This window comes from Giraffa tippelskirchi, chromosome 1 (assembly GCF_054371585.1).
Source record: "Giraffa tippelskirchi isolate mGirTip1 chromosome 1, T2T-mGirTip1v1.2.pri, whole genome shotgun sequence".
NCBI lineage: Eukaryota > Metazoa > Chordata > Mammalia > Artiodactyla > Giraffidae > Giraffa > Giraffa tippelskirchi.
The window spans coordinates 126327377-126353235 of NC_137275.1; the positions used below are offsets into that span (position 1 = coordinate 126327377).

General features: G+C 41.9%; 1 protein-coding gene across 4 annotated transcripts in view; it reads right to left on the reverse strand.

The window, feature by feature from the left end:
- The window catches only part of LOC145537900 (uncharacterized), a 303657-nt gene that overhangs the window by 262723 nt on the left and 15075 nt on the right, over window positions 1-25859 (reverse strand). For 2 of the 4 annotated variants that reach the window (XM_081568837.1, XM_081568849.1), the window contains exons 2-7: window positions 17341-17459; window positions 16875-16969; window positions 9124-9137; window positions 8322-8390; window positions 2632-2754; window positions 1740-1807 (exon numbers count right to left, since the gene is read on the reverse strand). In XM_081568837.1, the coding sequence (XP_081424963.1) occupies window positions 1740-1807; window positions 2632-2754; window positions 8322-8390; window positions 9124-9137; window positions 16875-16918 (318 nt within the window). In that variant the 5' untranslated portion in view covers window positions 16919-16969; window positions 17341-17459. The remainder of the gene's footprint in view (window positions 1-1739; window positions 1808-2631; window positions 2755-8321; window positions 8391-9123; window positions 9138-16874; window positions 16970-17340; window positions 17460-25859) is intronic. The other 2 variants (XM_081568871.1, XM_081568860.1) reach the window with 2 other exon arrangements.

The window sequence follows — 25859 nt, forward strand, 5'->3', positions numbered from 1 at the left end:
TTACATCAGGGCTTCCCAGGTGGCCCAATGTAAAGAATCCACCTGCCAGTGCAGGAGATGTGGGTTTGATCCCTGGGTGGGGAAGATCCCCTGGAGGAAGCAACGGCAGTCCACTCTAGTATTCTTGCCTGGAGAATCCCATGGACAGAGGAGCCTGGCAGGCTACAGTCCATGGGGTCGCAGAGTCAGACACAACTGAATGACTGAGCATGTAGATGATGTAGTCATATACGAACAAGAGAAAAATATGAAACGGCATAGGCACAAGTTTCAGAGTTCAGAGGAGGGAGCAAGTGATGTAAACTACAGCACCAAGAGAAGACTCAGTGGGAGGACTTCCCAGTTGGCCCAGTGGCTAAGACTCAGAGGTTCCAAAGCAGGGGGTCTGGGTTCAATCCCTGGTCAGGGAACTAGATCCCACATGCCCAAACTAAGAGTTTGCACATTGCAACAAAAAAGATCCTGTGTGCCACAACTAAGACTGAAGATCCCAAGTGCTGCAACTAAGACCTGGAGCAGCCACATAAATAAAAAATAAATATTATAAAAGAGAGAGAGAGAATGATCAGGACTGCCCTCCAGGGGGTGGAGGACCAAACAGTGGAAGGTAGAGACACAGACAGCGTTGTGTGGGGAAAGGATGCGGCACAGCCAAGAAGCAGAAATAAGCACAGTGTGTTCAAGGACCGTATGACTGAAGCAGAGGGGCTGACCGGTAAATTGGTTCCAACCCGCAAGGGCAATCACCTATGGACAGCCTTCAACAGCAGCCCAGCACTGCCAGGGCTGAGGACTCAGCCCAGCAGAGCTGACAGAGAGACCATGTCCTCTAGAGCAGGGGTCCCGGACCTCCGGATCTAATGTCTGATGATCTGAGGTGGAGCTGATATAACAATAATAGAAATGAAGTGTATGATAAATGTAATGCTCTTAAATCATCCCCAAATCACAACCCCACCCTGCCTTCATCCATGAAAAAACTGGACACTGGTCCCTGTTGTCAAAAAAAACTGGAGACCACTGCTCCAAAAGACCAAGGCTGGCCCCCTTTTCATCTAGCAAATGAAACGCAGAACAGACAGTACGGAAACTGGCTTTTATTCCCATTTCCTGACTCCTTTTATAAGCTCAAAATCTCAGATTTTAGTTTATAATAGTTGCCTAACTGCAGAGTTAATAAGATGCAAGATACACGCCCAAATTAAGATTTTTTAAATTGTTTTTCAGATTGCAAAGTATTTCTTAAATATTCACACGTAAACTTGTGCTACACCTAAGATGACAAGGTCAGGTTTACTTTTTTCCAATGCTGAATGCATCTCTTTAGAGTGAAGAAAATGACTCAAGATTGTGTAAGAGTAACCAGAAAGAAGGCTGTTTTTCCAAGCATCTAGTTCTAGAACATGCTGCATTGAATGGTCACTCCGACCTTAAAAACCAGACTGGAAGAAATGAAGCAATGCTTTAACATAGTCTATTACTTGCTTTTGAAAAATGAAAGTATACATAAACCCAAGAAATAGCACACTGTTCAAAATTTGATGTGTTTTTCAAGAAGGAAAATGGAAAGAAACATTAATGCAAAGATTAAAAATTATTTTGGAATTCCTAAATGGGTTAGTTTGACAAGTGGTTGATAAAACAAACTTCTGCATCCCATTTTTAACATTAAGGTAAATTTGTTTTGTTGTGTGTATTATAATTCCCATTACTAAAGCTAGTAGTCATTTTGCCGTTACCTTCACTTTTATTGTGGGAAGGACCTGCAGAAGCAACATCTTAGCTCTTATCCAGTGCCAGGAAGGAACTGCAAGTAAGAACAAACAAAGACTTAATTACAGCCTTGACGTGAAAGCAGGAATAGCACACGTGGAGCCAAAACCTTATCCGATACAAATTTTTTAAAAGGCAGGGAGGAGAGAATTAAAGTGAGCTGTAATGTTAACTTTGGCAAGAAGAAATCAAACGTCATGTTGAACCTCCTGTAAACTGACATTGGTTAAAAAAAAAACAAACTGATTGGCACTTTGAGTCTTTGAAAAGATTTTCCACCACTTCTGAGTCTGTTTTGTTAACTTCTCCCCCCAAAATGTATTTCAGTGCTGATCATAAAAGGATTATGCTAGATATCCTCAATATAAATTTATGAAATAAAGAAAAATGTGACTTGAGCACAGTTGACAAAAACATGTAACTTCACTTATGGCTTAAGGTGGGAGTATAGCTTAAGCTTAAACTTTGATCTCCTTGGATGGCAAGGCGATCAAACCAGTCAATCATAAAGGAAATCAACCCTCAATATTCATTGGAAGGACTGATGCTGAAGCTGAAGCTCCAATACTTTGGCCATTTGATGCAAAGAGCCAACTCACTGGAAAAGACCCTGATGCTGGGAAAGATCGAGGGCAGGAGGAGAAAGGGTGACAGAGGATGAGATGGTTGGATGGCATCACCCACTCAATGGATATGAGTTTGAGCAAGTTCCAGGAGACAGTGAAGGACAGGGAAGCCTGGTGTGCTGCAGTCCGTGGAGTAGCCAAGAGCTGGACACAACTGAGCAACTGAACAACAACAAACAACAGGGCACTTAACAGAAAGAAGCCTCTTAATAGCAGGCAAGTCAAAACTTACAGGAGTTCCAGGGTCGTGTCCTTCGGTCAAAGGAGCAGGCCAGGAGGTGAGGAAACAGGAGTCCACAGGGCGTTTCCAGTTCTGAGTTAGACAGGGCAGAGCACGCAGGCTTAGTTGTGGCACCTGTACGTGATGAAGATTCAGAACAGTCTCCCATGTTTAGCATGATTTTCACCTAACCCTTAATTGTTAGGTCATTACAACCACGACTGCTGTGTTGTCCCTGCTAGAATTGCTGTGAGCTCTTTTCCGCACCTGTTTTGCATGTACGATTAGCATTAAGAGACTTTAACACAAATATAAAATGAGACTTTTATATAAGACCTTCTGAAAGCTGCAAGTATACATGTGATATCAAGCCTTTTTAAACACACACACAATGGGAATGATCTCTGAATGCTGCACACAGGAGACCAGCTCTTTGAGCTCTGAAGGTCAAAAATTGTAAAAACAAAACCAAAACAAAGTAAACTCATGCAGTCAATCCATGAGCAATTTCATAAAAACCCTGAAAAGAGAAGGAAGCACCATGTTTTCCATAGGCAAATCCTCTGCTGGGGAAGAGGATTTATCTCTGTAGCCACCACACCCCTCACACCTCCTAAAAAGCCTGCACCCCAGCGTTGCTTATATGGCCAAACCTGCTGCTGGTTCAATCTCATGGCGCATGAAAAGGCTGTAGCAGAGAGGCTGGATGTCCTGGCAGACAGGCCCTGGAAGCAGCCGGAGCCACCCTCCTGCCCATCTCATCCCAGCCTCAGTCCTGGGCAGGTGGCTTGTGCCAGGAAAGCCCCGGAACAGCCACCTTTTCACATTCCTGTGCTTTTTTCTAAAAGTAACACTGGTCCTTATGTGACTGGGTTTATAAGGACCCAGTCATATAATGTGACTAGGTTTACTTGATGGCTCAGATGGTAGAGAATCTGCCTGCAATACAGGAGACCCGAGTTTGATCTCTGGGTCGGGAAGATCCCCTGGTGAAGGGAACGGCAACCACTCCAGTATTCTCGCCTGGAAAATCCCACAGACAGAGGAGTGTGGTGGGCTACAGTCCATGGGGTCGAAAAGAGTCAGACATGACTGAGCAACTAACACATACACTGGACAAGTGCAGAAAATTCACACAAACATTTTGATCTCTACTGATGGGAGTGGAGGTTCATGAAACCACAGAGCCGCTGCTGTCAGAGCTGGGATCCCCCTGTGTCGGTGCTCAGAGCAAGTCATTGCATCAGAGGAGTAAAATAAACAAGTCACGACACAGCTATGAGATTCACATATGGGTCACTCTGAGTTCTCCTCTCTCATCTGGCTTTGGAGGGACAAGAAGATGCCTTCAGTCTGACCAGTGGGCAGAGGCACAGACCTCTGGGGATGCTGGGAGCACTTCCGCAAGGATAACTAAGTCACCCTCCAGCCAGGCTGACCTGAGGAGCCACACATCCCTCAGCCCCGAGCCAGCCACCCCCATGGCAGAGATGCCCAGGTGTAAGTATGCAACTGATCACCCACGGAGGCAACGCTCTGAAACCCATCTGAAATCAACCACCCTGAACGGCCAGCTGGCCTCCTCAGCCCTGGAGCTGAAGTCATCTTGTTTTAGCCCTGAGGTTTCAATTCTCTCTTTAACATGAAAGCAACAGTGGATCAATAGGAGTTTTGAAAATCTGTATGTGGCAAGATGATCAATAGGAGTTTTGAAAATCTGTATGTGGCAAGATTTATCAACTCTGGTTCGTTTCATCATCACTGGAGAAAAGTTTAGAAAAGTATTCCTTCCAACATGAACAATCTAGCAAAGAAGGGAGTTAAAATTAACTGCTTAACACAAGCATGATATGAAAGAAAAACAGGAAGGCCTGCACTGGATATTCAAGATCTAATTTTTTTATATGGGTGACAAACATTAATAGAGAATGATGTCAGTAGTTAAAGTAGAATATATATGGTGACTGAGAAATGAAGCCATAACACAGCTGATATCTGAAAGTAAATGAACTTGTGATCCTTAAAAATAAAATTAATCATACAAGTAAACAGGGCTTCCCAGGTGGCACAATGGTAAAGAATCCACCTGCCAGTGCAGGGGACACAGAAGCAGTGGTTTTTATCCCTGGGTTGGGAAGATCCCCTGGAGGAGCAAATGGCAACCCATGCCAGTATTCTTGCCTGGAGAATTCCATGGAAAGAGGAGCCTGGCAGGCTACAGTCCAAGGGGTTGCAAAGAGTTAGACACGACGACTCAGTGACTGAGCACACACACACACACTCACACACACACACACACACACAAGAAAACACTCTGATGAGAGGTCCCAATGATTTTTTTTCTACATTTACTGTAGCAGATAAAAGGCAGTGTGTGTCTTATTAAGGAGAAATCAGCGCCCAGGACACCACGAGAACAGAAAATTGTTAGAGATGACATAGCAAGGCTATGCTTGATTTCCAGACCGCAAACACACCCCCCAACCACATTACTGCACAACTGCTTCAGAGATCATTCTACATTTGCAGATGAGATAGTTGTATGGCATCACAGACTCAATGGACATGAGTCTGAGCAAACTGAAGGAGATGGCAAGGGAGGCCTGGCGTGCTGCAGTCCATGGGGTCGCAAAGAGTTGGACTCGACTTGGTGACTGAACAACAACAACTATTTCGAGCATGTTTTCTTTCATTGCTAAAGAAAAAGAAATAAATTATTTTGGTAGATATACTGTAGCAGGTTTAGGTATTAAAGCAAAGAAAAATCACTCACTCTTTGTTGTGGTTGACTTAATGCCCCATGGTCTTGTTTTCTTAATGTTATAACCAACTAAAATGTATTACTTTGCACCTTCTTCGAATCCAGTTGAAAATAAGCAGATGGTTTCTTCCCCAACAGCCTTGATCAACTCTTTTTCTGATCTCTAACTCTGTGATGGATGAGGTATAATTTTTAACACAAAAATCGTATGGCTGACTATCAGGACAGAAGAAAGAAACAGGTGTTAGGTGATAGAAAGACACAGAAGATCAAGTTAGACATGAAACGCCATTTGCATTTTTTTTCCCCCCGACTTGAAAGCCAAGAAAGAGGCTTACTCCCTGCAGAGAGATTTTGAAGATGAAAATGCAAAGTTGGGGATTTCAGACTAAAACTGTTTCTCCATCACAGAAAAAAAATGCATGCATTTTATGGCTTTTGGAGAAAATGAAGAGAGATGGGTCTTTGAGAAAAACCTGTGATGGATATGAATCGATGGATATGTTTGGATAAAACAGTGCAAGTGTGGCAGAAAAATTTTCCTCTCTGTCAACAGCATGGAAGGAGATATATAATTGTATCTCTGGACTTAAAAGGCACTCTAAAGATTTATGACTTAAAATGAATGTAAAATATGAGTCTAGCAATGTCTGCCTTTTTTCAAGCTACCAGGGTTTGATTTGCAAATGCATCTGAACTGGAGAAATGACACTTGGTCATTTACCCACTGATGTTACAGATGATTCCCCATTCATTAAGCTCCTTCCCCCATACTGCTAACAAAATGTATTATGATTTAGTAAAATCACCTGGCATGTGGAGCAGGGGGGCTAGGGAGATTCAAGTTGAGAACAGATTCTATTACAGAATGGTGTCTTCTAGGAAACAATCTTGCCTTAGGGTGATATAAAATGAACAGCCAGCAAAGGCAGCTACAGAATATCTCATATTTGTTTTGTTTTGTTTTTTTCTGGCTGAATCCAGTAACACTTGCCAGCTGCTGTTATCAGTACACACACAGGACTATATTGCATTTCTCTTGGTTCCACTCCCCTCTTATTTAATACTCTTTCATAACTTTTCACTTAAAACACAGCAGGGAGATATAGGAAGAAAAGCATACGGGTGCATAAATAATTCATAGGTACCTAAAGGCATAAAAATCATGCTAGACAAAAACAAGTAATAAGAAAGGTGAACAAGAAGTTAAATTTAAATGTTGTTTTTTTAAAAAAAAACATTCTGGTGGAAAGCTAACCGAAAGAGTCTGAAAACTAGTAACAAATGACACGGTGGACTCCATGAGAATGTATGCAAACTCACTTTGGCCCACATAATGATGTGCTAAGTCACTTCAGTTGTGTCCGATTCTTTGGGACCCTACGGACTGTAGCCCAAAGCTCCTCTGTCCGTGGGATTCTCCAGGCAAGAATACTGGAGTGGGTTGCCATGCCCTCCTCCAGGGGATCTTCTGTACCCAGGGATTGAACCTGTATTTCTTAGTCTCCTGCACTTGCAGGCAGATTCTTTACCACTCGCACCACCTAGGAAGCCCTCATATAACGGTAACTGAACTAATTCATCAGGGACTGCCTTGAACTTGAGTAACTTTCTGGAAGATAGTTCATGTTAAGGTACTGAACTATCAACTTGATACCAAGAGGTCTCCAACTCTATTGACATGAGATTTTTCTTTACCTTCTAGGATAAGAGTCTGAGCTCTGCCCACGCTTCAGAGAAGCACCTGTCAATCCACTGACCAACGACAATGGCTTATGTGTCCAGACTTCAGAGTAACAGATGGCCTGGCTCCAAATAAGATAGTGACCACGCTTCCTAAAGAGACTGTAGGTGTTTGAAACGCAAAAGCACTTTGACAGAGAGAATAATTGAATAGGCTTAGCTTTGGTGACCCTTAACAAAGCATTTTACCATGTCCCATATATTTCTACAGAGAGGTAGTATTTAGTAGTTTATTTTCCTAGAAGTATTAAAACCTGTTCAAAAACAGAAAAAAGCAATACACTGTAATCTAAAAGCTCAAGAAAATTTAAGTGCACAGATAAGAAAATCAAATGACCTTCTTATTTGTGTTACACTTCCCTGTGTACATATGTCCTTTTATTCTATATATTTATAGATTGATAATGATAATAATAATGATTAATGTTCATTTACTGCTTACTGAGTGTCAGGCCCTATGCTAAGTACCTTAAATGATTCATCCCATTTATCCTCTCAATAGCCATAGGAGTCACCTCTAACTTACAGGCGGGGAAATCTAGGTAAGAAACTTATTCAAGGTGACAAAGCAGGTAGGCTATGAAGCTGGGGCCTAGCAGTCCGAACCCTCATAATATTCTTTTAAACACTATGCAATTTTCTGGGCTCATCAAAGAAGAAACTTTCATTGGCCCTGTTGTTATGAAGCAAAATTAGGTATGTGTTGAGTCTGTCTTAGGTCCTCACTGATGGATCTACTGAACTGAATGGACTTCAGTTTTAAGATGGTTTCACCTCTCAAGATACAGATTTCAAGGACTAAAACCAACCTAACCCAATCATATGATATCATTTATTTTATTCAACAAGAATTTATTGATCATTTATTAGGCACATAATAGGTTTTTTCCAAAATAGTAGGAATGGGATTTCCCTGGCTGTCCAGTAGCTAAGGCTTCGTGTTCCCAATGCAAGAGGTCAGGTTCGATCCCTGGTCAGGGAACTGACCCACATGCCACAGCTGAGAGTTCTCATACATCAACTAAGCCCGGTACAGCCAAATAAATAAAAATAAAATAAATATAAAAATAGGAAGGATAGGGCAGGAGGTAAATTATATAGGTATTTCATCTAGGTAGACATCTTTCAGCACATTTTATTGATATTATGTGTTCACCTTTGTTTACCAAATAATTAATGCTGTTAATGACAGAATTACCTGGAATCCACATCCTCCATACTTTCCTTTTACCTTCAATCTTTCTTCCTTCCTGATAATGACTGGTACCTTTAACCAAGGAAAAGGGAGATGGTTTGCAAGAGACTGAAAGTTCACATCCTCATCTAGAATTTCCTTCCTTGTGCTAGCTCAGTCTTGTCTCAGTCATCTTTGGTTTGGGGGATGAAAAATCAAGAGGAGAACAGCTACAGTTCCAAAATCATCCCAGCAGATTTCCCTGGTGGTCCAGAGGCTAAGATTCTGAGCTCCCAATGCAGGGGACCTGGGTTCACTCCCTGGTCAGGGAAATATATTCCACATGCCACAACTAAGACCCAGTGCAGCCAAATAAAAAAATAAAAATACATATTTTTTAAAAACAAAACAAACAAAAATCATCCCAGGATTCTCAGGGGACGGGAGGGTTCGTGGGGCCCCAACTGGCCTGACCTAAAGGAAGTGAAGAGTAGAGAGAGGGGAGCAAAGGCAGCCTGGATGCTGCCCCGCTCTGCAATCTCTCCCTTCTGCTCAGGGGCAGAGGCTTTACGTTAATCCTCCTGCACTCTCTCAAGGATAAAAATATTCTTCCCAGAGAATCTTTGATTTATAAGAGTAGTTGCTATTCTAAAGCAGGAACTGAAGCGTATTTGGGAAGGAAGTGGTGGGAAAAGGAAGTGGGTATTATTCCCCCTAATAAAAGCAGTAATGAGACTTCCCTGGCAGTCCAGTGGTTAAGACTCCATGCTTCCAATGCAGGGGACGCAGGTTCAACTCCTGGTCAGGGAACTAAGATCTTACATACCTCGAGGTGTGTGGCTAAAAAAAAAAAAAAAAAAATCAGTTCAGTTAGACTTAGCTTTCACAAATGTGTCAAATCAAATGAATTTCTGAGTCCCCATGTACTGTATAGTAGGTTTGCACAGTAATAAAAAAAATGTTAAATAAGTAGTAAAATACAGGAGGAAATCTGAAAATAAATATGTTTTACACATACACACCCCTCAACAAGACCATATTAAAAATTACTTAAAGCACTCCCAGAGTAGGACAATCTATGGATTCTAAGATTTCTTGTTGACTGATGTCCATTTGCTTGTTTGGGGAGGAGGGGAAAAGTAATGGATCTTCTCTTCCAATCATGTTGATGGTGGAGGTTTGAGACTGTATTTTGATTTTTCAGAATGAATGTATTTCTGACCAGGTCCTAGAAGCTTCAGAACAATAGAGCAGTTTTCTAAGAAAGGCCCTTGTAAACTCTCAGGAGAACCACTGAAGTTTCTCTCATGCAAACTGGTTCTTGATCCACATCTGCTGTGCTTAGTCGCTCATTCGTGTCTGACTCTTAGTAACCCCATGGACTGTAGCCCAGCAGGCTCCTTTGTCCATGGGGATTCTCAAGGCAAGAATACTGGAGTGAGTTGCCATGTCCTCCTCCAGGGTTCATCTACATGTACTTAGCCCAAAATACAAATCCCTCCTAAGAAAAAGCATGTAAGAGAAACAACATCTCTAACAGAATCTTCTCCTGCTTTTTACTTTATAACATCACACTCTTGAAAGTGGAGGAAAAGCTGAGGTTGCCCAAGCAGGAGCCTCCTCTAAAACTAAGAAGTAGTCACTTACTAAATACCAACTGGGTGGGAAATCCAATCTTTGCAGAGAACCATTTCTTAATCTGAAATAAGGGGTTTCCCAGGTGGCTTAGTAAAGAATCCACCTGCCAATACAGGAAATGTGGGTTCCATACCTGGGTCAGGAAGATCCCCTGGAGGAGGGAATGGCAATCCAATCCAGTATTCTTGCCTTGGAAATCCCAGGGACAGAGGAGTCTGGCAGGCTAAAGTCCATGGGGTTGCAAGGAGTTGGACACGACTTAGCAACTAAACAACAACAACAATAAATTCTGAAATTAAGTCTGACCTCCTTCACGATTCCACTCCCAAGTACTAACTTGACCTTCTGGAATATCAGAAATGTCTACTCTCTTGGCCACCAAGAGTCCTTTAGTATCTGAAGATGGTTATGGACACATAAGTCCTTTCTGTCTCCCTATCTCCAGAAAAAGGAACATGAGATTTGGGGCTCAGTCCTAGATTCAAATCTGGTTCCTCTTGCATGAACCTGGATATAACATTACACATCTCTAAGCCTCAGTTTCCTTAATGAAAAAGTAGAAGAAATAACACCCATCCCAGATGGCTGTTTAAGTGGACTTCATATGTTCAATGTGTGCAAAGTGCCTTACACATCCCATGAGTTACTTGTGACTAGAGTTAGTCCTGAGTTAGCTGTGACTAGAATAACCATTATCCCAAGTCTTCAAGCCCCTCTTCTTCCCAGGGGTTCTCCTGACCCAGCGGAGCTGTGTTTCAAGCCTGTCAAAATACATCATGTTCTCTGGGTGTCCTGGCCGAGGTGTTAGAGAGAAAGCACCATGTTTGTTTTCATGTTCTCTCCTGTGTACTGTGGTGGTTTTTAGAACGAAAGACAGTCCCTTTCCCTTGTTATGTAAATATTCTTTCACTGCATGGTGCATGCTAAGTTGCTTCAGTTGTGTCCAATTCTTTGCAACCCCATGGACTATAGCTCATCAGGCTCCTCTGTCCATGGGATCCTCCAGGCAAGAATACTGGAGTGGGTCGTCATGCCCTCCTCCAGGGGATCTTCCTACATCTCTTGCATCTCCTGCATTGGCAGTCAGGTTCTTTACCACTAGTGTCATCTGGGAAGCCCACTCTTTCATTACCAGCATTTAAACAACTTCTGTTAGAAGTGAAGGATCTTCAAAGAAAAATATGTTAGTTCCTTCATTTTAATGCTTCAGCCCTAAGAATGGTCCAAGAAAGCTTTTTTACCCACACGTACTTTACAAATATTATCATGTTCTAGGGTCACCATGGTGTCATAAAAAAGTTAAGGGAGCTCTGGAATAGAATTTATCAATACCCACCTTGGTGCGTAATGCAAGAAATTAACTAAATATTATACTCCAGAAGGCTAGGGAGAGTAGAACAAACTATATTTTCCATTTGTCCTAGACCTGAAGTTTAAAATGGTACTTGAGTTTTAGGGAAGCCACGTCAGACTGTTAACTAATACTGAATCTTGCAGATAATGAAAATTTCTAACAGAAACATAGATTCTTTCAAAAACTATTTTTGGTTTACTCATTTCTCCAAAGAAGACATACAGATGACAAGTAAGCACACAAAAAGATGCTCAACATCACTAATTATTGAAGAAATGCAAATCAAAACTACAGTAAGGTATCACCTAACATCAGTCAGAACAGCCATCATCAAAAAATCCACAAATGATATATGCTGGAGAGGGTGTGGAGAAAAGGGAATCCTCATACACTGTTGGTGGGAATATAAATTGTTGCAGCCACTATGGAGAACAGTATAGAGGTTCCTCAGAAAACTAAAAGTAAAACTACTATATGATCCAGCAATCCAACTCTTGGTAATATATCCAGAATTATGCCATAATTCAAAAAATACATGCACCCCTATATGCACAGCAGCACTATTCACAATAGTTAAAACATGGAAACAACTTAAACGTCCATTGACAGAAGAATAGCTAAAGATGTGGTACATCTCCTTTATCCATTCAATGGAATATTACTCAGTCATAAAAAGAATGAAATAATGCCACTTTCAGCAACATGGATGCAACAAGAGTATCATACTAAGTGAAGTAAGCCAGAAAGAGAAAGACAAATACCATATGATATTACTTGTATGTGGACTCTAAGATATGACAAAACAGGAACAGACTATCAACAAAACAGAAACAGACTCACAGACATAGAGAACAAACCTGTGGTTGCTAAGGGATGGGTGGAAACAGAGAGGGATGGATGGACTGGGAGTTTGGTGTTGGTAGATACAAACTATGACATTGAGAATGGGTAAACAACAAAGTCCTACTGTACAGCACAGGGAACTATACTCAATATCCTGTGATAAACCATAATGGAAAAGAATATAGAAAAAGAATGTATATATGTGTATAACTGAGCCACCATGCTGTACAGTAGAGATTGGCATTGCACTGTAAATCAACTATACTTCAATTTAAAAAAATATATATATTTTTTTGGGGGGGTCTACTTATTCTGTGCATTATTCTAGGTACCAGGAACATTGCTTTGAACAAATCAACAAGATTCCTTCCATTTTAAAATAATAATAAAATCTTAAATAAAGTCGACAGTATCTATAATATAATTTGAATTTTAAAAATAAATAAAAGGGCTCCCAAACTGCTGCCCTGGCGCATGCCTGGTCAGGAAGATAAGTATCAGAGCTCAAATGGAGTGGGAACAAATTACTTTTAAAAAGAACCACCCGGTAGTTTTCCTTTTCATTTAATGTAAATAAATGCAGAGGAGTGTACTCTAGGCTACCTGACATGGCTGCTATTCCTCCAGCCACCGGCCGTCACATACACCATCCACTCCCAGCTCCACCAGCCGTGTCTCTGTAATTCCCAGATAACGTACACAAGTTGGGGGACGCTCTTTCTCCAGGCAACTATGAGTGGTTCTTTGGAGAAAATGAAACAGAACTGAGGCTGACAACCTGTCTTTATTCCACTCTCGGCGATGTGATTCTCGTGTACCTTTGTATACGGTGTTGTGATGGGTAAGTGGGTTGTGACACAGAAAATCTCAGTGGCACACATTTTACTTATTTCTTGTTCAAGTTTATTTCTATCGCCATTTCAAAGCCGGACTCTTGTCTCTGATAATCCCTGGGTGCGGTGGGGGTTGGGTGGGGTGAGGGGGGTTGGCCCAAGGGGCCAAGGGGCTGCCATCTTAAATACTGTCAATCACCAAGCTGGAGGAAAACCGGATGTGGTGGCGGAGATGCTGCCCTGTGGAGCTTTCGCTTTCTGTAGCAGAGAAATGAGCTGCCACACCTAACTCCAAGTGCTCAGGAAATATAGCCCTACCATGTGTTGATAGAGAGACAGCCTGGAATTTGCAAACCACCATTCCGATTACCACAGGAGCACAGCTCACTATCTTCTCTCCCGAAGCAATATGACTTTCAGGTGTTCAGAATCCTACTTTGACATTTATGCTAATATGATCAATTGCTACAGTCTATAATAGTGCATTACATTGAGGCAATCCTTACATGATCTGGCAGATGTCATCATCAGTCTTGAATATATTCTTTAATTACACATTTCACTTTTTCAGTGTCATCGAAGTAAATCTCTATTATACTTTTGTAATAGAGTGATATTCACGTAAAATACTCAAGTTTCTCCGTGTATGCATGTGAAGTCGCTTCCGTCATGTTCAACTTTTTGCGACCCTACCGACTGTAGCCTACCAGACTCCTCTGTCCATAGGATTCTCCAGGTAAGAATACTGGAATGGGTTGCCATGCCCTCCTCCAGGGGATCATCCCAACCCAGAAATTGAACCTGTGTCTCTTATATCTCCAGCATTAACAGGTGAGTTCTTTACCATTAGTGCCACCTAGGTCTCTGAGGGGTATGAATAAGTCCAGAATGATGTCGGCTTTTCACCTAGGGTTGGAATTTTCTCAACTGCTAAAATGACTTTAATTAACTATGATAAAAAATTATTAAGTAATCTTTGGAATTTTTCTAATATACCTTCAGCTATAATCCACTTATGCACGTTTTTATGAGAAAAAAAATGTAAGACATTCATGGTTTTTCAACGAATGAGGTTGTAGGGATTACTCAATTGTAAATGATTAGGGTTGGCCGGAAAATGACAATCACAAGCATTTTTGTGAACTCTCCTCCCCAGTGTTGTATACAGTTCTGCTAGAGTCCTTATAAATGGAACCACTGTCTGAAACTCAGTTTGTGAAGTGTCTGGCTAATAGACTATTCCGGCTTCTCTTTCTTTAACGAAAATTCTGTTGCAAATAACACTGTATTTTCTTTATACCATTCACCTCCAAAGAACCCGATTTTGATCTTCCTTCCATTGTTTCCTACAGGCATTCTGGCTGACGCTGGTTTTATTTGTGTTGATTCTCTATTGCTTGCACCTTTGATTGCAGTGAATACTCTTCTTCTTTAATACAGAAGGCTGCACTATGCACTCTCCTCTGTTACTTGAATGAATTTCAAACAGTCTTTCAGCACTCCCACATGGCAATGACAATAAAAGTAGTCAGTAACTGTTGATGAAAGCTTTGTGACTTCTGCATCGAACAACAGGATTGAGTTGGGAGGAACAAAAGCAGGGCCCCCATGCTCCTTTGTATTCTCAGAGAGCTTACAGGAAGCACAGGTAGAGTTTGAGTCTGTTATTCTCCCAATTTAGCAAATGCGGTGCAAGACCCAACCTGATAAAAATTAACGAGATGATTCGACAACCTGAATCTTTAGATGACTAATAAGTATTATCTCTAACTGATAGGCTTGGGGTTCTGTTTATGGGATTACAGGGTGTTTAGATGTTCCAAATCTGACTTAGTTGTAGATTTATCTATATTTGCATTCATTATTGCCAGAAAGTCTCCATAAAGTATCTATTGTTTACTATAAAATTTTTATAATTTTTGAAGGCTTGAGTTAGAAATACTTAAATGTTGGCAGCATAAACTGAATCTAATGGTTTGCTCAACTTACTTATTTATTCCCTCTTCCCTTAGTTTTGATGCAACTTACAAAGATACTACGGTACAAAAAGAAAACTGTAATTGAGAAAATTAAGGATGTAAGAAAAATATGAATGAAAAAATTAAGGCTGTGACAGCCATTAAAACCAAGAATCACACACACACAAGTGATCTTGGAGCCAGATCTCTGATAAGATTTGCAGCAAAATTGCAAAAATAATGAAGCTTATTAAATTACACTACTCCCCTTAAAAATCATTATCCATTATATAATTCTTAAAAGAAAAGGAGAGAGAGAAGTTCACAGTGTAGCCAGATTTTTCTGATCTTTTCCTTTGTGCTTTGCTATTTTTGTATTTTGATGAAGAAATTCTTCCAAGGTCATGAGAATAATCTCTCTATGTCTGCTTCTAAAATGCTTAAAAGCTCTGCCTTTCATACATAAGCCCTTGATTCAGTTTTTTTTTTAATGTTGTGAAATAGAGATTCACTTTTATTCTTTTTCTATATGGAAAAATCAGCTATTCCTAGTCATTCTAGCTGGGGCTTCCCTAGTGACTCGGCGGTAAAGAATCCTCCTACCAATGCACGAGGCTCAGGTTCTATCCCTACGTCAGGAAGATCCCCTGGAGGAGGAAATGGAAACCCACTCCAGTATTCTCCCACTCCAGTATTCTTGCCTTGGAAATCCCATGGACACAGGAACCTGGCCAGCTACAGACCCTGGAGTTGCAAAGAGTAGGACATGACTGACCGACTGAGCACACATGTATTCTGGTTGAGGGAAAATTAGTGGGAAAGTGAAATGACCACTGTGGCCAGATTGAGACAATTCAGTTTCAAAATCTGGATTCCAGCCTCAGTGAAGCGTGGAGAATGCTGAGCTGGAAGCCTGGTGGGGACTTGGGCAGCTCATAACTATTGCCTCGACTCAGAACTTGGGCTTTTAACGTTTCCAGCACCATCACACAGAATAAAGCTTACTCTATTAATTAGTGGAGCTTCACTAATTCAGACATTGTTAGCATTCGGTTACTCTGTTCAAGATTAACTTTACCAGGAATAATAACAGAGATGGCAAACAATCTTAGGCGTATAAAGGAGAATGTTCACAGGAAATATACTATCTTCAAGGACTGCAGAAGAACTTGTTTATAATGTTATGCTTAAATATATGCTTAAGTCAGACCATCTCTTAGGAATTTCTACTAAACCATCATTATGTTACTACACATTGCTAAAAAGAATAGTTTTAAGGCTAATTTGAAGTAGCTTTTTTTCCCAAAGAGTGGTATCATGTTTTTTAACAGAAACAAATGCACTGCAATACTGTTTAATGAGATTAATAAAATGGAAAATAATCCTTTAGTTACATTTTACTTCCCAAAGCTAAATGTTAATTTTTCTAATGTCCTGTTGGTAACCACATGTTTACTCAAAGGAATTAATTTCAAGGAAGACAATTAAGATGAAACAGAAGTGTCAAAACTTGCCAAATCCTGTCTTCTACTCATCATTGACCTATATTAGTTTTATTGATTTTATGTGTTATGTCTTTTTATTATCTATTGTGTAACAGCGGTGCCCAATCTTTTTAGCACCAGGGGTCAGTTTTGTGAAAGACAGGTTTTTGACGGACTCGGGTGGGGAGAATAGTTTTGGGATGATTCAAGCACATTACATTTATTATGCACATTATTTCTATTATTATCACATCAGCTCTACATCAGATCATTAGGCGTTAGATCCTGGAGGCTGGGGACCCCTGAAACAAATTACCCCAAAACTTACCAGGGTAGTATGAAACAACAAACGTTCGTCATCTCACATGGTTTCTGAGACTCAGGACTCTGGGTGGCACCCTGAGGTCCTAGCTCAACTGTCACTTGAAGTCTCAGCTGTGGGAAGACCCCCTCCCAAGCCTGCTTACCTGTTTGTCCGCAGCGGCAGGTTCTCGCTGGCTGTGGGCTTCATTCCTCGTCCCAGGGGCCCCTCCTGAGTGTCCTCTCATGGGACTGCGACAGCCTGCTTCCCGGGAGGGAGGGAGACAAGAAAGAAAATGCGTGAGCTCCTGAGATGGAAGACACATCTCGGACTAAAACTCAAGGACATGCCATCACTCCTGCCATGTTCTAGGGCCACAGCAACCGATCCTGGTACAGAGTGGGAGGGGACGGGGTGGTTAGCAGGGGAAGAGAGCTAGGAAGCAGGAAAGACTGGAAGCCATTCCAGAGGCTTTGTTGTCACACTCTTTTTTTTTTTTTTTAAGAATATAGAAAAGACGGGGAAAGAAAAACACAAATATAGGGAGCAGGAGATGCTCACTCAAATAAAGGCTCAAAAAATGTCCCCAAATATGTAAAAACAGTACACAAAAGAGTGGCTTTTACACAGACTTTTGGGTATTCTGTTATGCTTCTGACATGCTTTGATGTCTTCTATTTCAAGCCATTGTTCTGTTGTGGCATCATCACTGTTCTGGTTTTGACCAGACCATTAGAACATACTGCAATATCTGGTAGGAAAAAAAACACAAGAGAAAATATTAATCTTTAACAAGAACAAAATTCAATTTAAAAAAACTGGCTTTTATTTTCATGCTGAAATAGTTGAGTCTATCTTCCTCCCCATGCAAATTCACTAATTTCAAAGAAGCGGCTATTAACAATTTATGAAAAATAAAAAATGATTTTAACAACTTGGAAAAGGAATGAAGGCTAATGAAGCTATACAATCATAGGGGAATGCGGAGGGCTGAGGTGAACAATTGGGTCCCAAGGGCAAGGCAGCAGCTCTACCTCTGGGGAAAGGTGACACAGATATGCAGAACTTGCTGGTAATAAATAGTGGATGGTTGCAAGGTATTCAACAATACTGAACCTTAATATAACGGCTTAGTAAATTTTTTTATGTCGTGTGGTTCTGATTCTTGCTATATTCCTGTCCACACAGAGTAACGTGGCAACGGTGGCCAACTGCAAAGCAAGGATATTTGGTTTCTCTTTCTCCTGCCCACTGTCTCCCTCTACACCTGTATTATTCACCACGGATTAACTTCTATGACGACCCCAACTTCAGGGGTGTAATGCAATAGAAGCTAAGCTCTTGCTTGGGTCACGCTGCACTAGGAGGAAGTGGGCGGGGGCTGGGGCGGGTGGGGGGAAGGTCTTCTGTACACGCCCTCAGAGGGTCTCTTCCATCTCTGGACCCCAGCTTCCCTGAATTCTGTGCATCTGCGGGTCAAAGGAAAAGGCAGAACCTGGAGAACTGGGCACCAGGACGACTAGCAGTCACGCCTCCAAGTGGTGTACTGCAACTTCCACTGGCCAGAACTCAGTCACATGAGTCAGGCGCAACTAGAAAATGTACTAATAATGTGTTTCCGGGAAGAAGGGGGTGGAGTTTGGTGAACACACTATGGTTCCCGTGAAGCAGCCCAAGGCTCTCCTGGGGTATGAGGATGTGTGTTCTGTTGAAACCCCGCACGCAAAACTCTAGCATTCAGTCCTCCAATCTATCATTGTCTTGTACTTTATATGCTTTTTATTTATTTATTTCTTGGCTGCACCATACAGGGCATGCAGGATTTTAGTTCCCCGACCAGGGATCAAACCTGTGCCGTGTGCGGTCGATTCGCAGATTCTTAACAGTGATCCTTAACCACTGGACCATCAGGGAAGTCCTCATGTACTTTATGCTTTGAAACAGCTATTCTTCAGTTCAGTTCAGTAGTCGAACTCTTTGCAACCTCATGGACTGCAGCCCGCCAGGCTTCCCTATCCGTTACCAACTCCCAGAGCCTACTCAAACTCATGTCCATGCTGTTGGTGATGCCATCCAACCATCTCATCCTCTGTCGACCCCTTCTCCTCCCACCTTCAATCTTTCCCAGCATCAGGGTCTTTTCAAATGAGTCAGCTCTTCGCATCAGGTGGTCCAAGTACTGGAGTTTCAGCTTCAGCATCAGTCCTTCCAATGAATATTCAGGACTGATTTCCTTTAGGATGGACTGGTTGGATCTCCTTGCAGTCCAAGGGGCTCTCAAGAGTCTTCTCTAACACCACAATTCAGAAGCATCAATTCTTCTGCACTCTGCTTTCTTTGTAGTTGAATTCTCACATCCATACACGACTACCGGAAAAACCATAGCTTTGACTAGATGGACCATTGTTGGCAAAGTAATGTCTCTGATTTTTAATATGTTGTCTGGGTTGGTCATAGCTTTTTTTCCAAAGAGTAAGCGTCTTTTAATTTCATGGCTGCAGTCACCATCTGCAGTGATTTTGGAGCCCCCCAAAATAAAGTCTGTCTCTGTTTCCATTGTTTCCCCATCTATTTGCCATGAAGCGATGGGGCCAGATGCCATGATCTTAGTTTTCTGAATGTTGAGTTTTAAACCAACTTTTTCACTCTCCTCTTTCACTTTCATCAAGAGGCTCTTTAGTTCTTCTTCACTTTTCTGCCATAAGGGTGGTGTCGTCTGTATATCTGAGGTTACTGATAATTCTCCCAGCAATCTTGGTTCCAGCTTGTGCTTCATCCAGTCTGGCATTTCTCATGATGTACTCTGCATATAAGTTAAATAAGTAGGGTGACAGTATACAGCCTTGACTTACTCCTTTCCGAATTTGGAACCAGTCTGTTGTTCCATGTCCAGTTCTAACTGTTGCCTCTTGACTTGCATACAGATTTTTCAGGAGGCAGCTGAGGTGGTCTGATATTCCCATCTCTTGAAGAATTTTCCAGTTTGTTGTGCTCTACACAGTCAAAGGCTTTGGGGTAGTCAATAAAGCAGAAGTAGATGTTTTTCTGGAACACTCTTGCTTTTTCAGTGATCCAGAGGATGTTGGCAATTTGATCTCTGGTTTCTCTGCCTTTTATAAATCCAGCTTGAACATCTGGAAGTTCACAGTTCAAGTACTGTTGAAACCTGGCTTGGAGAATTTTGAGCATTACTTTGCTAGCGTGTGAGATGAGTGCAATTGTGCTTTATGTACTTTATGCTTTGAAACAGCTATTCTTTGAATTAATAGAAATGAGAAGGGATTTTTGGAGAAGGCAATGGCACCCCACTCCAGTACTCTTGCCTGGAAAACCCCATGGATGGAGGAGCCTGGTAGGCTGCAGTCCATGGGGTCTCGAAGAGTCGGACACGACTGAGCGACTTCACTTTCACTTTTCAGTTTTCACTTTCATGCATTGGAGAAGGCAATGGCAACCCACTCCAGTGTTCTTGCCCGGAGAATCCCAGGGACAGGGGAGCCTGGTGGGCTGCCGTCTATGGGGTTGCACAGAGTCGGACACGACTGAAGTGACTTAGCAGCAGCAGCAGAAGCAGAAGGGACTTTACTACCCAATAAGCTCTGAACTGAATGGCAGATGGTAGGTCTAAATGCAGACTGAGGACTAGTCTGGAGCTGTTGTGAGTAGCTGCGTGAGGCTGTGCTGCTCTTAAATGGCATCGCTCACATTCCTGGGGATCAGTAAACGCACATTGATGGAAAGAAACTCTTAAGCGGTAAAGTTCCTCATTTAACTTGTTGATCCTAAAGTATGAGAAAGTGAAAGTTGCTCAGTCGTGTCTAACTCTTTGTGACCCCATGGACTATACAGCCCATGGAATTCTCCAGGACAGAATACTGGAGTGGGTAGCTTTTCTCTTCTCCAGGGGATCTTCCTGACCCAGGAATCGAACCAGAGTTTCCTGTATTGCAGGTGGATTCATTACCAACTGAGCTATCAGGGAAGCCCACCATATTAAAATGATGGACAGTTGTTTTAAATGCCTGCTTGTATGCAGGTGCGAATTCTTATTCACAGCACTTTTTATCGGTGCAAACAACATTTTTAAAAACCTATGAAGTAAAACAATCTGCACTTTAAAATGTTCATATATAATACAATGAATTCGATAAACTGTCTCTTGAGACTGAAGAACAGAGAAAGGAAATGAAAAATTCTGATTTCTAATGCTGAGATTTCAAAATTAAAGCAGCAAAATAAAAGTTAAAACCTCAGATTCAACAGACTTGCACTATTTTCCCCCTTGGCTGACTTGCTTTTGTTATTAAGCTTCCAATGACTCATGAAATCAAACAACATTCCTTTGCAATAATTTATTAAATTGGCTCCTTGCTAGGCCAGAGACATAGTTCAAGTCATTTGGTAGATTTCGCAAGAGAAATTGGTGGCTGAAATTTTATGTAATGTTGAATTCAGGAATTGCACTAAGTTACTTCCTCTTGCTAACATATCTGATTTAAGACTTTCTTAATCCTTGGTTTAGGTAACTGAGGATTTCCCTTAGATTGAATTGATGGAGTATTAACCTCCTGTTTTCTCAACTGATTAAAAATAATTCTAATTTGGTGTATAATTCTACCTATTACTTTTCCCCCTTTCTGTGCTCCCAAATTGCTGCTCCTCCAATTTTTTGCTTCAATTTATCATACAGTATCTGTAAGGAGCTTCATGGGTAGCTATGCTCATTAGCATCTTCTTTCCTTCCTTCCTCTTTTCCTTTCTTTCCTTTTGAACAGAAGGCATCAACTAGGGTGAACCAAGGCAGTGAATCTCTTAATCTGTTGACATGTTCATAATGTCAGACATTATGGTGTAAAGCAAATGACATGTACCCCCCAAAAGAGTGCTTTCACACAACTCTAAAAGGAAAAAGGGATATTTCCCCATCACTTCATGGCAAATAGATGGGGAAACAGTGGAAACAGTGGCTGGCTTTATTTATAAGGGCTCCAAAATCACTGCAGATGGTGACTGCAGCCATGAAATTAAAAGACGTTTACTCCTTGGAAGGAAAGTTATGACCAAGCTAGACAGCATATTGAAAAGCAGAGCTATTACTTGGTCAACAAAGGTCCATCTAGTCAAGGCTATGGCTTTTCCAGTAGTCATGTATGGATGCGAGAGTTGGACTATAAAGAAAGCTGAGTGCAGAAGAATTGATGCTTTTGAACTGTGGTGTTGGAGAAGACTTTTGAGAGTCCCTCGGACTGCAAGGAGATCCAACCAGTTCATCCTAAAGGAAATCAGTCCTGAATATTCATTGGAAGGACTGATGCTAAAGCTGAAACTCCAATATTTTGGCCACCTGATGTGAAGAGCTGACTCATTTGAAAAGACTCTGCTGCTGGGAAAGATTGAGGGCAGGAGAAGGGGACGACAGGATGAGATGGTTGGCTGGCATCATCGACTCAATGGACATGGGTTTTGGTGGACTCCGGGAGTTGGTGATGAACAGGAGGCCTGGTGTGCTGCTGTTCATGGGGTTGCAAAGAGTCAGACACGACTGAGTGACTGGACTGAACTGAACTGATAAAATAGAATGTTAAATTTTTAATTAAAGGCAGTAGTGAGAAGAACAGCCAAGGAAAAGAAACACTTTCTGTAACAATTAACCATTGCATTCGGATTTTCCAGGCTGTAAGCTCCTGGAAAAGCAGGAGCTTTCAGTCCTGCAATTGTAGGACTTTGTGTCTCTGGTTTGGCACAGTCACTCAACATGTGTTGCATGAATATATTGATGAAATCAATGTGAATGGTGAGGTTTATTATGCCCTTGTATGTTTCAAATACAACCACAATCTTTTCCATGTTGAGATATGAAAATCTGTGCATAGCATGTAAGAAGACAGTTATACAAATGCTTTTAATCCTGTGACTAGATTTACTTTTTTTAAAGAAACCCAACCTTACATTCTTATCAAGGTTTCCACGGCCTAGTCCACTGGTTGATGTTCTCTGATTGGCGCTGATGGAAAAGTATTTAATCACTTGGAAAATGCCTCCTTATGATGAAAACAGTTTCATTTCTAGAGTCAATTTGCTACCTGATTCTTTTCTGATTCAGAAAAGTTTAAAAGGAAACAGAAATGTGTTGGATTTCAACCATCTTATTGAGAATTGTGTTGACAGAAGAACAGTGTAGTAAAGGCAAGGTCTCGTTTGCCCTGTGAGGACACCCCCACAGGTTCACAAAGGCACCCCTGTTACTGTAGCTCCTTTTCTAGAGTACAACCCATGGTGACACTTTGTTCCCCTGTCTTCAGCTCCACTGCCCGAGACTGCAGACCCCCAGAGGCCAGGAGCAAGGTCCTTAATTTGAGTTCCTAGTGTAATGGCTGGCATATGGTATGTGCCCAAATTTTTAAGCAAAAAGTAATTTGGTGGCATAAAAATAAAATTTGCTCTTAGTCTTAAAAAAAAAAAAACCCCAAAAACCCAAACCCCCTTACTCTCAGAGGTAATCCTGTGGTCAACTTGGTTATTTGTCAAAACTTTAAACCACCTAATAGCTGTTTGTAGACAGGCCCAGCTGTTGCCTTGTGTTTTGCCCTGTCTTCCCGTCAGATTGCTGTCAGTGAGTGCATGGGTAAGCAGACACCAGGACATATTTACTTGCCACTGAGTCTGCAATGCACTGAGTACAGGTGTTACACACCCGTGAATGAGGCAGCAATTTGATGGACATAAATTAACTAAACTGAAGGAGAAAGTTGGCTTCTCTTCCTTTAGTCTACTTTTAGGAAAATAAACATACGTGCATTCTTAACATTATCTAAGAAGATGATTGCTTCTTGATAGGAAAGCTATGACAAACCTAGACAGTGTATTAAAAAGCAAAGACATCACTTTGCTGACAAAGGTCCATATAGTCAAAGCTATGGTTTTTCCAGTAGTCATGCACAGATGTGAGGGTTAGACCACAAAGAAAGCAGAGCACTGAAGACTAGATGCTTTTGAACTGTGGTGCTGGAGAAGACTCTTGAGAGTCCCTTAGGTAGCAAGGAGATCAAACCAGTCAATCCTGAAGCAAATCAACCGTGAATACTCACTGGAAGAACTGATGCTGAAGCTGAAGCTCCAATACTTTGGCCACCTGGTGTGAAGAGCCAGCTCACTGAAAAAGACCTTGATGCTGGGAAAGATTGAAGGCAGAAGGAGAAGAGGGCAACAGAGGATAAGATGGTTGGATGGCATCGGCAATTCAATGGATATGAACTTGGGCAAACTCCAGGAGATGGTGAGGGACAAGGAAGCCTGGTGTGCTGCATTCCATGGGGTTGCAAAGAGTCAGACATGACTTGTTGACTGAAAAACAACAACAACAACATTATCTAGTAATAGAAGGGGAGAGGCTCTAAGCTAAACCTTGTGGACTCTGGGCTCTCTGTGGTTCTCAGTCCTCACTCTGTAGAGTCTGTTTTTCTCCCTCTCCTGCTGCCCTTAAGATGATCTCTGGGGACTTCCCTGGTGTCCCAGTACTTACAACTTCACCTTCCAGTGCAGGGGTGCAGGTTTGATCCCTGGTCGGGGAGCTAAGATCCCATATGCCACACAACCAAAAAAATCAAAACAAAATAGAAGCAATGTTGTAACAAATTCAATAGAGACTTTGAAAATGGTCCCACATTAAAAAAAAAAAAAAAAAAAGATTATTTCTAAAATCCTCAGTTTACCCATTGCCCAATGTGGACCACTCACACCAGCCATAGGGACTTCAATCTGTTCGTTTATCCCTGTCTCACCCACCTCTGTGACTCGGTAACCCCTACTGCTCCGTCAGTGTCAGTCTTGTCTTCAAGGCCACTTCTTCCAGGAGGCCCTCTGTGATCCACTAGACTAGGCAGTGTGAGGTGCCTAGTCAGGACATTGCATCATGTCCTGAATCTGAACTGTGTCTCATGATAACACACATTACATAACTTACTGTCCATCTTCCCTCCGGTCCTCTAAGCTTTGTGAAAGCTGGGGATTTTCCATCTTGCCCAGCCCTGTGTCTCCAGCACCTGCACTCAGTTTACAATGACTTCATTAAATGGACCAAATGAATCATGTCTTCAGTGTGACATAGGAGCTGCCTCGAAGTAAATGAAATGCTAGACTGAGAGTTTGTAGAAATGGGTTCAAACCCTATTTCTAGTGTGGTGTTTTCTCAGGTTGGGCTTCCCAGGTGGCTCAGTGGTAAAGAATCTGCCTGCCAATGCAAGAGACTCAGGTTTGATCCCTGGGTCAGGAAGATGCCCTGGAGGAGGAAATGGCAACCCACTCCAGTATTCTTGCGTGGGAAATCCCATGGACAGAGGACCCTGGTAGGCTACCGTCCATGGGGTCACAAAAGAGCTGGACACAACTGAGTCACAAAAGAGCTGGACACAACTGAGTGACTGAGCATGCATGCACACACGGTGTTCTCAGGTCAGTTACTTTGACCTTGCTCCCGGTCTTCTAACAAAGAAGGTAAAATAAATTATTTTAATAGTTTGCAGAGAGACTCTTGCACTACAATATATAGAGCAGAGATTCTTTGGTCCCTTGAAGGTAAGTGTTGCACGTGCAACATGGGTGCAAAGACCAACCATCAAACAGCAGTCTTTCCATCCGGGCAGGACGAGGACTGTCCGGCAACTCTGCCTCCAGGGCTGCCCCGCCTGCCCTGAGTCCTCTGGCTCCCAACCAGAGTGAGCATCTGTCTGCTGTTTCCCCAGAGTGCACGCAAGACAGAATCGTTGCTATTATTTAATTTATGAACTCCAGCCATTATTGCTCGGCGCCAGGACAACTGAAATGTATATTTATGGGTGGGTCCCTGTGATTCCCATCTAAAGCCTAGGAAGTCAGTCGAAAGTGAGGCCAAAGTCACCATTTATTATTTATCATCTGGATCCAATTTCCAAAAAGACGAGGTGATTTAGAGTAACATGTGAAACAGGCTGTTTAAATCATATCCTGAGAACAGGAAAGATGAGATACTCTTAGAGGACAGGAGACAGGGTCACTGGAGCCACCGATGGTGGGGTTAGGGCTCAAGCACTAGGGACACTGACTACACACTCTTGATCAGAAGTATTTCATTCCTCAATTTTCTTGCTGTTTATCTTGTAGATGTAAGACTATT